This window comes from Anguilla rostrata, chromosome 3 (genome assembly GCF_018555375.3).
Source record: "Anguilla rostrata isolate EN2019 chromosome 3, ASM1855537v3, whole genome shotgun sequence".
NCBI classification, from domain to species: Eukaryota; Metazoa; Chordata; class Actinopteri; order Anguilliformes; family Anguillidae; genus Anguilla; species Anguilla rostrata.
In genome coordinates, this window is record NC_057935.1 from 59,749,844 (window position 1) to 59,764,930 (window position 15,087).

A 15,087-nucleotide genomic window follows, 5' to 3' on the forward strand; every position below is an offset into this window, starting at 1 on the left:
TAAATAAATGAAATATATAAAAACATAAATAGGCCACTACAAATCTACAAAGTTTTAACATTCCTTTATTTTGACCTTAAGCCTCTTAAAGACCAGACTCTCTAGGTGTGTAAATTGAGAGCAATATTTAAAACAAGTATGAAACAAAACGATAATACATAGCAAGACATATATTAAATGATACACCTTTGGATTGGAATTATTTTGCCATGTACATTCATCAATTCCTTCAAAGTTATTAAGATTTGTGTATGGATTTCCCTTTGTACTAGGCTACCAAAGATGAAAACATGAAACTATCAAAACATGAATCTGCAAATTACAGTTTGAGTAAACTTTAAAGATATGAGACCAAGTCATATCATTCTTTTGCAGTGCAACTATACAACATAACCAACTGTTTATTTATATTTTTTGTTGTTGTTGTTGTTGTTTTGTTTGTTTGTTTTTTCAGTTTTTATTAAGTTTTTTTTTTTTTTTTTTTTTTTTTTACAGTATCAGTATACAGTATTCAGCCTAGCATTCTGGGGTGCAGCATGGGTGCTATCACCTTGTCAATAAGGGACTTTTTTTAATCAAAAAATGTGATGTGGACTAATTGAACAATATCAACTAGGTGTACAGCTGGCAGTTTTTGTCTGGTTCATGCAGAGCAGGTGTGATTGACCCATGCATATTTGTAAGGCCTTTCCTTCAGACATACGCATTCTTGTCATATGGGCTGGTGGCACCCCTCTGTGATGTGACAGCTGCTGAATACACTGTGCCTTTGTTAGGCTGGTACATGTAGGGACTGACAAACAGACAAGGATACAGGCAAACATTAGTGGATGTACATCAAAAATATAAATACATACAGTAACCAATAAAAAGACACATATGCAGACTGACAATTACACAGGTTCTCTTTGGTAGATACAATGACCCTCAGATAGAAGCAGACATACATCAGGAATGTATAAACAGAGGAAAAATACACATACATATACGAAAATTAAGTCTCTCACAAATACACACACACACACACACAGAAAAGCACATGAATTATAAAGTAGACAGGCACACTTTATATCGATGGCATAAACTGGCTGGGCCAGGCTAGGCTACTGAACTCACGTATCATCAGACTGCTCCAGTTTGCAGGCACACAACAGACATGATCCTCCACAGATGGCTAATATAGCTGAGCACCACCCGATATACAGACCTTCCCCAAATTCAAACCTACATATAATACAACAAATGCACCACATTGAATATACTCAGAGCTTAGCAGAGTAGATTACAGTGCACCTTCACCATTACATTAAACATTAAATAACACAGTTGGTTAGTCAAAATAACAATCATAATCTGTACATATTGTATGACGGACAGTATAACGTCAGTATAACACAAAGTATAAGTGTTACTGTATAGGTACTGTATGTTACAACATGCCCTTACAATATTAAATAATAAATCCCCTAAGAGGAGAAAATGATGCATAAAAAACGTAACATCACAGAAAACTTGAGGTGAAACTGTAGGTGCAGTGATAATACAGCAGGGGGCACTCATGCAACACGTAAAACACAATGTTTTCCCCTCATATACACACTTACTTTGTCCCGGGGTAGAACGGGTCAAAGAACTCCTGGGTGATGTTGAAGGCGTACCAGGACACAGAAATCATAGTACACAGACCTGAGGTTTCACAGAGGGATAAAATACGTTTTTTTTTCGGTATAAACTCGGTTCTTTGCTAATAAATAAAGCAGCAACCGGTTACTAGCGAGCCAAATACACGGGGAAATGTAGACATTTAAGTTTTTAATAGCAGAGGTATGGCAATATTTACCCCGTTTGTGCGCGTTGATTGACTTGTTGAAAGACGATAATTACCGTTCCATCCTTACCTTGTAGCAAAAAGCACACACCCCCAGTGCCAGCAATTCTGCCTTTCAGAATATAATTTTCTCCTCCTGCTTTGGAGCACTTCATTCCTACCATTGTCGCAAGAATCCCAAAAGTCCCCATCACTATGGCAGCGATCATAAGTGCGCGAGACGCCTGTAAATATCCTTTGAGGGAATGGGAAAGAAACCATAAGTGAAATATTAATGGGAAGTTCAGGATGACTGTAGTACTTAACATATGCACGTAATTATAGCAACGCGTAATCTGTGTTACACCTCTAACTGCGGTTAGTAGCCTAGCGAATTAAAACGACCGCTCCATAAGGTTCACAGGGACAACCATTGGAAACGTGTAACGATTTATGACTCATATTCATATTTTAGCTCAGAGTAGGTCTATAATAATATCATAAGTCTAACATCTTCCTAATGAACTGTCTGCCCCAGATAAGAAAGATTTACGCCTTTTCACAAGAGAACAGGATCTTGGAATAAATGTTTCATTTATTAAATTATTAAAAGACATTATTAAATTACCATTATTCTTAGCCTATACATTTATATATTTTAAATATTAGTACAATATTAGCCATGCCTTCATAATAATGCATTTTTTAATATAAACATCTTCATCACAAAAATGATTACACTTTCGTTGTTAAATGTGATCAAGCATTGACCATATATTATTTATATTGTTTGTAACTGAGATAAAGATAATATATATACTTTTTTCTGTATTGCTTTAAAATCCCAATAATGTCCTGGGTACATATGACCCAGACTAACAGTTTCACAGGTGCTAATAAGTAAACAGAACATAAGGGTTAAATGTTCTAATAGTTCATTTACTTGGTCTAGTCTATTCGCACTTTACTTTGCAGGAAAACATTTTGATGAATTCTGAATGAATTATACATTATGGTCGAGTCAATGACAGCGATGGTTGGGCGGGCTTATTACAATTAGAATTATCATATAATACACAAATCATATACTATAGAATAAAGCTTTGCACAGTCATCTAAGAAGTGTAGTGTGTTCCGTACCGGACAGGGCAAGCAGCGAAGGAAATTCACGACAGTTGTGGATACCCGTGGAGTCTGAAGCGCAGGACATCCATAGGTTCTCGTAAATGGTTGAAGTTGTGATAACGCTGCCGTCCACAGTCGATTCTTTCCAGTAACGGTTCGGCAGAGCAATCCCCACCATCACCCAGCCCAAAAAACCAAGTAAAAAACCAACAACTTCTATAACGGGGTCCATTGTTCGAATTTTAAGTTATGCCACCTGTCTATCCCCTGGCCTTTCTCTTTTTTATTCTGTTGGTAGAGTCAGGGTTGACCGTGGGTTAATTCGCTGGTGCTTGTTCTATATATGTGGATTTTGTTGCTAATGCAAAGTTGGTCTGCGAGCAAAAGATCAATGATTTATGGTTTTCTCTTCCCTCCCTTCCCTTGTTTTATTCTCTGTAGCCATTTGAAAGCAAACAGGTGTGTATCGGGAGACAAATCGTCACGAAAGTCCAATGTTCAAATGATGTCTGTGATAACTTTCTCACTTCCATATTATGCACATTAATATGTCTGTTTGAACGTGAAAGCAATATAAAAAACGAAATATAGGAGTATTGATCGCTTACAGCATGGTCCTTTTGCCTAGTATTTTTTCATCTCGTGCTATCACTTAGGGAAAATTGCAGGTGTTTCCGGTGCATTTAGAAAAAACGCTATTCATAAAATAATGCATATTTCTATTTCTTTGCATTTTACTTTGTCATTCACGATTGTTAATAATGCATAGCAACAATTCATTGTAGTTGTCATACTAGTTATGCAAAGCATTCAATAAATTACAATGAAAATGGGACAGAGCTGTTTATTCAGGGGAACTGAGTTCTACTTAAGCTTTCACATACTTAACTATTACCCTGGATGTTTTTGTGATTCTGGGTTCACACAGGAGAACTGAATGAATGAGCAATGTTGTACTGAGTCGGAGTCTACTGGGGATCGATAGAAAAACAGGCCTGTCACAGACAATGTGCTCCCATCCCCACCCCCTCCCTAATTTCCAGAAAAAAGATTGGAAGGCCTCCCCATGAAGCTTCCCATGGGAGTTAATGCATGTTTAAGAAGGTCCCTGATATGAGCACACCTAATATGTTTAGTTGACAATATCTGATAAGAGCTTCCATGATCAGGTAAGATGTAAAATGTGGGTGTAAGGGGAAAAAATGCAAAAAAATTCTTGTGGATATTATGGTTTTGTCCACACACAGCATTGTGGAATAGTACAATAGCCTCTAATTAAATCCAGAGGGATTCTGGGAGCCAAAACAACAATCACGGGACAATAATGGTGGGTTGTCTTTCATTAGGTTAACTGAGGAGTTGAGCTGCTGAATCTACAGACAGAGGAGATGAAGACTGTTCAGACTCATGAGACATACCTCCAGGCAAAGTGTTCAGACAATGAGAAATTACATCCAATACTCATCAATGATATCAGAATTCAAGAGCAGAATCACAGATAATCATAATGCACTCAACATGAATGGCCTGCAAAAATCAGCAACAACTGTGTCAATGATAAACCCCGACCTCCATTCACCCAGTTCCATCTGCTCCGATTATTTACCTGGCATAGAAAAAGAGATGAAAGGGATAGATTCTGCTCAGTCAGGTTTATAGCAGGCTGTTCTTTATCAAGGTGCAGTTTTTATTGCCCGATTTGTACCTCTTGGCTTGTACTGTGCTGACTCTTGTTAGTATTTAACATTGCTTTTTATCTTGTAGCATAAACGGGTTATTATGGATATGTACAGTTTGTATTCCAGGTGAGAATCAGTTCTTCCAGACTGATGCACTGTTTCTGGTACCTACTTGCAAATATCAAAATTGCTTTTTAAAAAATATGTATACTGTCTCAACACCCCCCCCCCTCCCCCAGTCCTGGCATATTACATGACTTGAGTAGAGTCACAGTTACAGATGCGAGAGTGTTATGTCTCATAAGTGTCATAACCTGGGCACAAGCAATCAGCCATAATCAGCATAAAGGAGCTCTACGTCATGTGTTGACAACCCAATCAGGTAAAGGTGCTTTTGCCCAGGTTAAGTTTTATCAGTTATGCACTTTATGAACATTATAACTGACAAATGTACTTTATAGAGCAGTATACCAGGAACTTGAGTCATTTTAAAGTATGGATGCCAAACTGCCCACTTTAGTCAACTTTCGGTTGAACAATCAACTTTAGAAAATGTCTTCACTGGTTCACAAAGGTGAGAACAAAACATTCAACATTAACATTCAACATTATTTTTACATTAATTTTGCAGGTGTGATTATGGTAACAACATATGCTTTTCAGTGCTACAAAGTACATCTAAAAGAAAAGGCAATGTGACAGATACACATTCATACTATAATGTGCATAGTTTTCTCATTTTGATTTGCTTTTCTCCCGTGTACTAAATAGGTTAGTGCTATTTGCATTGTGGTACCAGGTATATTCTACATAAGTCAAAAATCTGAACAAACAATGGCTATAATATAATAATAATAACTGGTTTAATTTGTATCATTCTTAATATATGCAGGAAAAATGCAAACAAGCACAAATGTATTTAGTGCATAAAATATTTATTTACAAACAAACAAATCAAACAAATATCCAGGAACTTACATTTGGCAACACACTTCATCCTTCGAAGGTGCAGAAATCACACTGCTGTGACACTGCTAGTATTCACACTTTACTTTCAATTGACTTCTACAATATGTAGTGGGAATCCAATAATCAAATAACTTTCTATCTATGGTATAAATAAGCTCTGAAACAATATGCTAAATGAATAGTTTTGAAAAGAAAACAGTAATGTTTCAAATTATGTAATTCCCTTGAAAGAAACATTGAACATCATTCTCATGGGAGACTAATATACAGCTTCTTCACAGGAATCTCATTCACTGTGCACTAGGGGTGACCAGAAGAAAAATGATTCAATGTTTAATAATGTCTCCTACCCCAGGCTACACCAAACACATTGCGGCTCTTCAAACACATCCACATACCCAAGCTGCTTACATCTCCAACTTTACTGGTTTTCCTCAAAAACAAATGGCTGCAAAACATTCTGAACTACAAAAAAAAAATAATAATAATCTGTGTCAACTGAGTGAAACTGTGAAGCAACTAAGAGGAACAACTTGAGTTCCTGTGATTGCTGGTTAAAAGATCTCCAGCAGCTGCTGATGTCAATTTCAGACTGAGTCTAATGTGCAACAAATGGGGGAAGACAGGGTGTTCAAAAAAAAGAGAGGAGTGTTCCGAAGCACATCTGACAGTCTACAATGGGGCCCCAACACTTCTTAAGTATGAGACTTTTGCTTGGCTGGGCTTTCTTACTTTGGGAAAGTCAAAGCACTCACCTCTGACTGATCAATACACATAACATAACGGGACACCTGAACAGAATTACACTAATATAATCAAATTTCCAATGACACTTATGAAGACACCTTACATATCGCAAACACAAAATTCACGCGTTTCTAGTGAAGCAAATGTATCCCTTGTATAAAAGTTTAGAAATTTGCCCAAAACTTTCTGCTACCATTTAATGAGTACATTCAAAAGCTATAGTTATAAATTCAGCATACATGGGTTATAGTTTAATTCTACCAGTAACCATAATATTCATGCGTAGTGTATGCCATGTTAGCATAACAGAACACCCATTAATTAGCCCTAAATGTTCATGGTCCGTTTGATTAATCAACAAGACACTGTTGCCATACATACCGGCTTCTGCCACTCCAATAAGTATGCCTAACACCAGGTGTTTGTGTAGACAAGAGCCAATTTAAGAGCCAATTCAGACAGCCTAGCATATTCAGTTTATAAATCTGTCTGGCTGTCTTTTTTTTTTTTTTTGCACTGTGCAAAACAGAGAACGGCATGGTCTGGGCACTGATTTAATTAAATATTATCTTAAAATATGTGATGTAGCAAAAACAACTCATGTGGGTTTAAGGGCTTGGGTGAAGGTGTTATTTCCATGGCCAATGTTTGACCACCTGCTGACAGCATATTAAGCCACTGCAAACAAACTATATGACCCACTCAAATTTTAGTGCTCCTGTTAAAGTTTTAGTCTGTGCTACGCACCACAGTCAAGGCCTCGAAGTTAGGAGAAACAGGCCCAGTTATACACAAGAGGGTCATATTTGGAGGAGTTACTCACAAAATAAGAACAAATGTATGAATCTTAAATTAACCTCATTGTTTTCTTTTCCAAAATGGCTAAATTAGTTCAGAGCTCAACCAACTAGAAATTTTTATTCTTTTCACCATTTTAGTACACTATAAATGACCAACCTTATCATATAAATTTACTTCTATAAGCTTTCTATTTACTTTAAACAAGGTGTAGTCAATTGATGGCAATGTTATTGTATTTCAGCCACCCAGGGGGGTGATGATAACACTAAACTCTGAAAACGTAACACATTTATAATATGGCTGCCATGAATGTGTGCCCCAAAAGATTATAAATTTATTTAAATTCAATTGAAATTGAAAAATGTAGGCTGGACAGCAAACATAAACCATTGACATACTTTAAAACAAAGTCTCGTAAATCTCTGTATCATTAAATGCCACTCCCAGTTTTTTTAGTTTTTAACACGAAATGAACTTCAACCTCAACATTGTGAGGAAAAAACAATTTAGTTGGGATGAGCTAAGCATTCAAACTGTATCAAACTGGTCTTATATGAACTGACCCTGGTCCAGTCTGAATTTGTAATTGCAGGAAGGTTTCAAGGAGGCATTAGTCTTCTGTAGAAGGGAAGAATTAACAAAGCCAGACACCTCCCCACTTCTTATTAGGATTTGGTCTTTGCCACAGCCAAACCGATGAGGCCAGCCAAACCAGCCACGCCCAGGCCAATTCCTCCGACGATCGCCATTCCAACCAATCCATCTTGGTGAACCAGAAAAGAACAAATCCAGTCAGGATCATCAGATGCTTACCAACTAATCTGCACTAGCTTCTGTTGTTCTTGAACTTAGAATAAACTAATAATTCATTTATTTGTTCTGCTGACAATTATTCTGCAACCCCTGGACTGACCCCTTATTCTCTCCCCTTTTATTCCAAAGCCACATCCTCCCATAGCCACACCCTTCAAGAGCATGACAATGCTGCTATACCTATCAATGACAATGCTGTATCCCTCTCCAATATCTTCCAGCTGCTTGCATGCTCATTCACACAGCAATTCTGACTACTGACCATCACACCCTGTCATTCCATCATACCCTTTATCTGCAGGACACCTGTCCCTTTATAATACCCCCTCCACCACCACCATCCATCCATCCTCCTCCCGTTACCTTTCTTCAGGGCTTTGTCAATGAGTTTCTCCAGCTCCAGGGCCTGCGTGTTCCCTGGTTCATTTCTGAGCAGAGTACGGATATACTTCAGAGCCTTTTCATAATCCTAACGGCATCAAAAAGCAGAGAGTTTCCATCAGATAAATGATTTGCATTTGGACAGCCACAAATGCATACAATGCAATATACAACAGACAAAATAGGAAAAGCATTATGTACACATTAAAAGAAAAACTATTTACCATTAACATTATACAGACTATGACTAGGGAGATGACTTTTCCTAATGTAAATATGTACCGCAGAATGAACTGCTTCATTTCATTATCTTCATTTTCCCTTGTCATCTTTCCCCCCAAATTTTAATCCAACACAATCTGGTTATAGTTGATTAAAATTCAATTCAGTCAGTTGAAGAAATGAACTGAAATTAAAGTCACAAATTGAAAAATGCCTTTAATGTCATATGAAGATTTCTTAATAACTGAATTTCAGTTAATTTCCCAAATTGACGGGAATTAATTGGAACCAACCAAATGGTTGAAAAGGGCAATCAATATACTGGTGTACATACAGCCCTCAGGGATGCTGTGTATATAAATCAGCGAGAGTAGAAATTTGCACAACCATAGACAAATGCACTGCAGTTGCAAAGTCCCTGAGAGACTAATTAATGTCCAAATGTAGATTAACTTAATTCTGAGAGTTTGAGTCTCAACTGGCATATATCACCTTTAGTCTGTAGTTTGCAACAGATAGATAGAATAAGAAGTCTCTTTGGTCATCCTTTGAGCTCTTCTGAACCAGTTCTATGAAAAATTAAATCCAATTAATAAGGAAACAAGCAGAAATAAAATCAAAACTACATATAAGACACCACGGAAACACAGACAAATTGATTACAGCATATTTTCAACAATATTCGAATTTAGAAATTATTTTTAATTACCATTACTGACTCAATTTAGCCCTTTGATGTTAAAATAAGCATAGCTCAATCTGCAAACATTTAAACAGGTGAAATTCCCCATTTTGTTTTCATAAGAACTTTTAAACATATTCATTAACGTTTCAAGTATAAACGTTATGACATTTATTTTGTTACATTTTCCCCGTTGACATGGATATTCACAGCATTCCATACTCACCCTCCAGCATCACTATTCCTTTCTTGATGTCCTCAGAGTACTTGCTCCGAATAAGACACCAAGCATACTCAAACTTTGTTTCCTTGGACACGCTCCCCTTAGCCAATTCCCCATCGTACTTCTTCTTAAATTTCTGAAAGACCGATAAAGTAACTCGTTGGCAAGGGGCAGGTAATTCACAACATAATGAAAATTCATTATATTTATAATCCCACCTTTAAAATGGTGAGACCTGTTAATCTTATCACACCACCCACATGTCCCTACAATTCACCAAGCATTTAAAGGGACACTTCACTTTCTGGTGTGTTTTTATATTTCAGTTTTAGTATAGGTTCTGGATTTGCAGCCGCAGTTGGTCTGTGCGACCATAGATATTTGCATGGTAAGAGTCAGACTACCTGTTTTACAAGTTTTGCAACAGTAGCAGGACATTCAGGGGTTTGGTCTAAAGCAATAAAATACCATTCAAAATAGCTTGGAAAGCAATGGTATGTTTTTACACATAGTATATTAATTTAACAGCGTTTTTTCACTGTTATAAACATAAAACACAAGCATGGAAAGGTCTTCATTCCAAAGGACCCGTGTAGTAATGCGCTTCCTAGTCATGTCTCCTGTCTGTTCTGGCTCCACGATGGTGGAATGACCTTCCCGAGACTGAAGACTCACCTCTTCAGGCTGCACCTCTCCCCATCCCTCCCTACCTCCCTATAGTCTCTAGTCGACTATGTAAGCTTAGGTTTGTAGCTGGGTAAGCTGTTTATCTTAATTATTGCACTTTGGCCTACTTAATTATTGCTTGTATTAGTTGTATAGACTGCTTTGTTGCTGCTTTTGTTTGTGTTGATCAGATTAACCTACAGGGTCCAACTTAAACTATGTAGTCGCTCCCTGCACTTGGAACTGTACTTCCCTCTAGGGTTTTCAACACACTTGTTCCTGGTTATGGTTATACACTTTGTTGTACGTCGCTCTGGATAAGAGCGTCTGCCAAATGCCTGTAATGTAATGTAATGTAATGTAATGAAGACAGGTTATTTGGGGATAGGAAATGGTTCCAAGCAAAAATAAGATGTGCATGCATATAATTTTTAAAGAAAAATCAGTTACTTTAAACAGGTAAAATATCTAGAGGCACGACGCCGCTGAACAACAAGCTGCTTATGAGTTACCTGAAACTTTTTAGACCACGAGACCATGAATGCCCTGATACAAGATCCAAGGTAGCTAGTCAGTATCTAAAACAAACAATCTTCATCGCATACAAAAATTGTGTGCCAATCAAAAACATACACGAAAACCGAAATGTTTCTGATTTTAAAAAAAATAACTATCCCTTTAATGGGCTGACGCCACAGTCACGCGTCTCGTCAAATCAACGAGGAATATTCTAGTATGAAAACGAATGCATCGTCACTGACTTGATAAATCTTTCTGCTAAACTGTGTTAGCAAGTTAACATTTCTAATCCAGTGTTGTGTAAACCACGAAAACTGAGCCCCATTCGATGTCAACTGTATAAAACCATGCAGCTTAAACAAAACTGGCAATATGTATGCAGAATTATCACGTTAACTATCGATAGCATCATTTATGAGGATGTGCGGAGTGTATTCTCTAATGCAATGTCTATGAAAAAACTAAAGTAAGGTCAGCCAATGTCGTATTTGTCTGAACCTTACCAGTTCATTTGAAGGCGTAACGTAACAAATGTCCATAATAACAATCAATTCTGATGATACCGTCTTGGGATTTGTGAACATTTCGACTGTTGATGTTAACTTAGGCCTACTTGGTGGCGACACTACCTCTAAAATGTCCTCCTCTCGCTGCATTAAACAAGATTTTCTCCTTATTCGGGATTAATACGTCCTATAGTCTTGGAACGATACAGTCTCAATATGATAACGCAATGATAATGCTTACCGACAGGTCCTCAGGAGCAACGACTTCACTCACAACAGCCTCCATGTTTCCGGAAATACTTTACTGTCTTCACACCGGAAGACGACCCTTTACCCAGAATCACATGGCGTATTACCGTAATATGAAAAGTGGAGCTTAAACAGTCTGTACATCAACAAAAACACGTTTTCAACGCACAAAATGATCTCGAGCCTGAAATGTTAGTGTTTCATGTTCTTAACCATTTCCATTTAAACTGTTATCTAAAAATATTATGATTACAAACATTCATGGTTCCTGGTGTGCACGAAGTTTTCACTGAAGTATGGTGGATAATGGAACATAAATGTAAATGAAGGAGTTGAAAACTGTCATTTTTATTATAGATTTTTCTAAAGTTATGTTATTCCTTCAATTCTTTTCAAGGTGAGCAGGAGAAAAGGCCAAGGGCAGCAGTTCTTGGAGGCTCGTCTTCTTATAGGAACCATCTGGCTTGGTTAGGTAGACATCCCAATTTGAACCAAACTGAGATGAGAAAGTGAAAGGGAGAACATGCCGAGTCAGTTGACTACTCTACACTCACTGTTGCATCTTTGTCATCATCCATGACACTCCACCATATTTAATCCAGATTAATTTATACGTGGATTTTACTCACAAAAATACACTTATTGTCTGTATAGTAGGTGATAGGTCATAAAAACTAGGCCATTTTGTTTATTTGTCTACCCAAAGGACATTACACTAATAGTCTAGAATACTAAAAACTACAGATACTAAAACATTCTAAATGTGGTCGAATTTCCCATTTATTTATTTACTGCGGTAACCTCGTATAACCTCATATCTTTAACACATATTATAATCTGTTCCAGTTCAGTATTAGAGTGGGCTTGCATAGCATACTTTTGACATGTAAACATCAATCAGTTAGATAAAATGTGCTATGTGCATGTCAGATTCTTGTAACGAAATGGGAAGCATATTTGTCCCTGCAAAAATTAATAATAAAATAATAACTTCATAATACACCGCTCATACAACTGTTGAGGCCAAGTGCATACAGTAGAGCAAATAAAAACAATAACATTGTAAGAATGTAATGATGTAACTGAGGTGATAATTGATGTAGAGTACTCACTTCCATCAGCACTTGTCGGCATGCTCCACAGGGTCCCACAAAACTGTCTTTAATATCACTGAGAAATAGAGACAAAATGAGACTGTAAAACCAGTTCCAATTGATTCTTTTCTCATTTTTTTCATGAAATCCACTGATACAGAACAGAGTTTTTTTTAAACAGTAAAAAACATCAAACTTCACAAGAGTTAAAAACATATCAAAGAAGCAGGCTTACAGTATATAACTTCAATAATGAATGCCAATAGATACAGCTTCATCCATAATTTAATGAAGCCATCAGTGTTTACTGTTACATGCCGCTTCTCACCAGGTGACAGCAATAGCAGTGAAATGCCTGTGCCCCTCAGCCACAGCTCTCTGTATTGCTGTCCTCTCTGCACACACTGTCAGTCCAAAGGAAGCGTTTTCCACGTTACAGCCTGCAAAGCAGTCATACACACATACAAGTAAAGCAACGCTATACACGTTTTATAATACTGATGGTGAAACACACCCATACTACTGGGAAACATCTTCTTACCTGTGACTATATCGCCCGCTGTCGTTAATATTGCAGCACCTACAGGAAAGTGGCTGTATGGACAATATGCTAGATTCCGAGCCTGCAGGCACTTCGAAACCAGTTCTTTTACCAGTGTAGTCTCTGCATGTCACGTATAAATGGTCAACATGTGGACAAAACAGACACAGAATGAAAACATGTTCATGTGTAGACGGTGGGCCTAAAGATTTCATTCCACTCTTGCTTGGCTAGGAAGTTACCTTCCTTAAAATCGAATGATAACGTGTTTGTTTATTTTACAATTTAACATTCGAAACATTGCATCTGCGCCTGGTTTTTGTAATGTGAATGTATGATAAGGCTACTATCAGTTCTCTCTCTCCACATATATATATATATATATATATATATATATGTGTGTGTGTGTGTGTGTGTGTGTGTGTGTGTCTTTGAAAAGAAGCTTAATTATTTCGCGTTCAGCTTAGTTCTAACCGAAACCGCCAAACGCATTACCTCGGTTAATAAAAGTAAAATATTCAATGAACTTTAATACAGAGGAACAACAAGAACGGTAAACCGTGATATAATAAATCAAATAATATTAGTAGGATTTAGTACAGTAGCGTACTTACTTGCCTGTCATTTCTGTAAAGACAATGCAATGTCCTTCACGTCTTTGTTTTTTCTTTCGGTATTTGTAAGTAAAATCAAGATCATTCAACCCACAGAACGGTTCAACCCCTGGTCATAGGGTCTAGTAAATTAGGCTGTATGCATGTTGCGCGGATACCTGCGATTCAGTTATCTGACGATACCATTGGTTAATTGTGCGTCTGCCCATTTAGGCTCGATTTACAGTGTTTTATTCTGCTCAACATAGAAACAGCGAGATGGAACGAGAGCGCCCCTTCATCGGTAGCTTTTCTGTCGTTTCCAGATTAGTACTGCCTTTTTATGTATCACCAATGACATTCTGGAAAACTGCTTGTGTTTACCGTAAAATATTGTTAAAACGACCATAATTTTTCCACTCCGGAGAAGTTCGTGCTGTATACGTAGGCCTATTATGGAGTGTAAAGTCAGAAGGGAAAATATAGAATACACAGAATTAATGTTGGCTACCGTTAAGAGAACACAGATCACAATAAAAATTTTGGTTTGTCAAACTGTTTAAATTTTTTTATTGTGCATGCCCTAATAGGTTACTAAACTGTACGCAGATAGAATAGTCACTCGGCAAAACATTTCAAAAATTCAGTAGTTCGCGAACGAGAGTCCAGGTTACAATTTGCGTTTTGTTGTAAACAGAAAATGAAAAGAACTTAAAATTCTTAATTCACATAAACATATGGGTCCATTTTTATACATTTTGTACATGTGAATCTTAATTATGATTGTACACATTTTCTACTCATTACTAGAACAAGCGCAATTATTTTCTTCCATCCATTAACATTAAGCATCACTAGAGAAAGGGATGATCAGATAATATTGCCATTTCCCTTTTATCGACACATCCACTTAATTGTAATTTAAGATATTAGGATGTAATATTACATCATATATTACTAAAACTCATTGGCTTCTTTTGGAAGGTTACTCAGTTAATTTCCAAAGGTCTAAGTCTGAACAATGCCCATGTTTTGTGTCCCTAGAAGGAAGCTTCCCCTGCATTGTAGCATCATTACACACTGTGTATCTAACAATTGAGACAGTTTCTATTGAGAGTCAACAAAAACCCCTTTGGACGTAGTCAGTTTGACTTGTTCCAATTGTACCATAACACATAATATTCTCGTGATGTAGCAATAACTTGGCCCAATGTCACAGCAATATTGTAAGAGCATGATTCATTATGTGGTTAAGTTAAGGGAGTATAGGAGCGGGATCTGAAAAAGGAGCAGATGTTCAGGTCACAACCATTCTTCAGGTAGAAGTAAAGTCCAAAGGCCAAGCCCATGGCGATGAAGATGTAACATATATTTGTGAACCAGAAAGCAACCAGGTACAGTGTTTTTGCACAGTACACAGTACCAGAGGAGTCGTAGTTTGGAGGGTATATGGAGTAAACCCACACACTA

At 37.2% G+C, this 15,087-nt stretch overlaps 2 protein-coding genes and 1 long non-coding RNA gene across 3 annotated transcripts; all 3 read right to left on the reverse strand.

Moving 5' to 3' along the window:
- Nucleotides 1–45: 45 nt before the first annotated feature.
- On the reverse strand, nucleotides 46–3,353 carry cldn15a (claudin 15a). Its single transcript, XM_064328868.1, has 5 exons — nucleotides 2,948–3,353; nucleotides 1,899–2,063; nucleotides 1,605–1,686; nucleotides 1,117–1,224; nucleotides 46–793 (listed from the first exon to the last, which is right to left on the reverse strand). The coding sequence occupies exons 1-5, from the start codon at nucleotides 3,162–3,164 to the stop codon at nucleotides 694–696; spliced, it is 672 nt and encodes a 223-aa protein (XP_064184938.1). The 5' UTR covers nucleotides 3,165–3,353; the 3' UTR covers nucleotides 46–693.
- A 2,176-nt stretch (nucleotides 3,354–5,529) lies between these two features.
- fis1 (fission, mitochondrial 1) lies at nucleotides 5,530–11,534 on the reverse strand. The gene is made up of 5 exons (XM_064328869.1): nucleotides 11,382–11,534; nucleotides 9,453–9,585; nucleotides 9,037–9,113; nucleotides 8,305–8,410; nucleotides 5,530–7,891 (listed from the first exon to the last, which is right to left on the reverse strand). The coding sequence occupies exons 1-5, from the start codon at nucleotides 11,424–11,426 to the stop codon at nucleotides 7,794–7,796; spliced, it is 459 nt and encodes a 152-aa protein (XP_064184939.1). The 5' UTR covers nucleotides 11,427–11,534; the 3' UTR covers nucleotides 5,530–7,793.
- A 1,002-nt stretch (nucleotides 11,535–12,536) lies between these two features.
- Nucleotides 12,537–14,871, reverse strand: LOC135251433 (uncharacterized). The gene is made up of 3 exons (XR_010329142.1): nucleotides 13,643–14,871; nucleotides 12,812–12,923; nucleotides 12,537–12,559 (listed from the first exon to the last, which is right to left on the reverse strand). It is a non-coding gene; the product is annotated as an uncharacterized LOC135251433 (long non-coding RNA).
- Nucleotides 14,872–15,087: the final 216 nt, after the last annotated feature.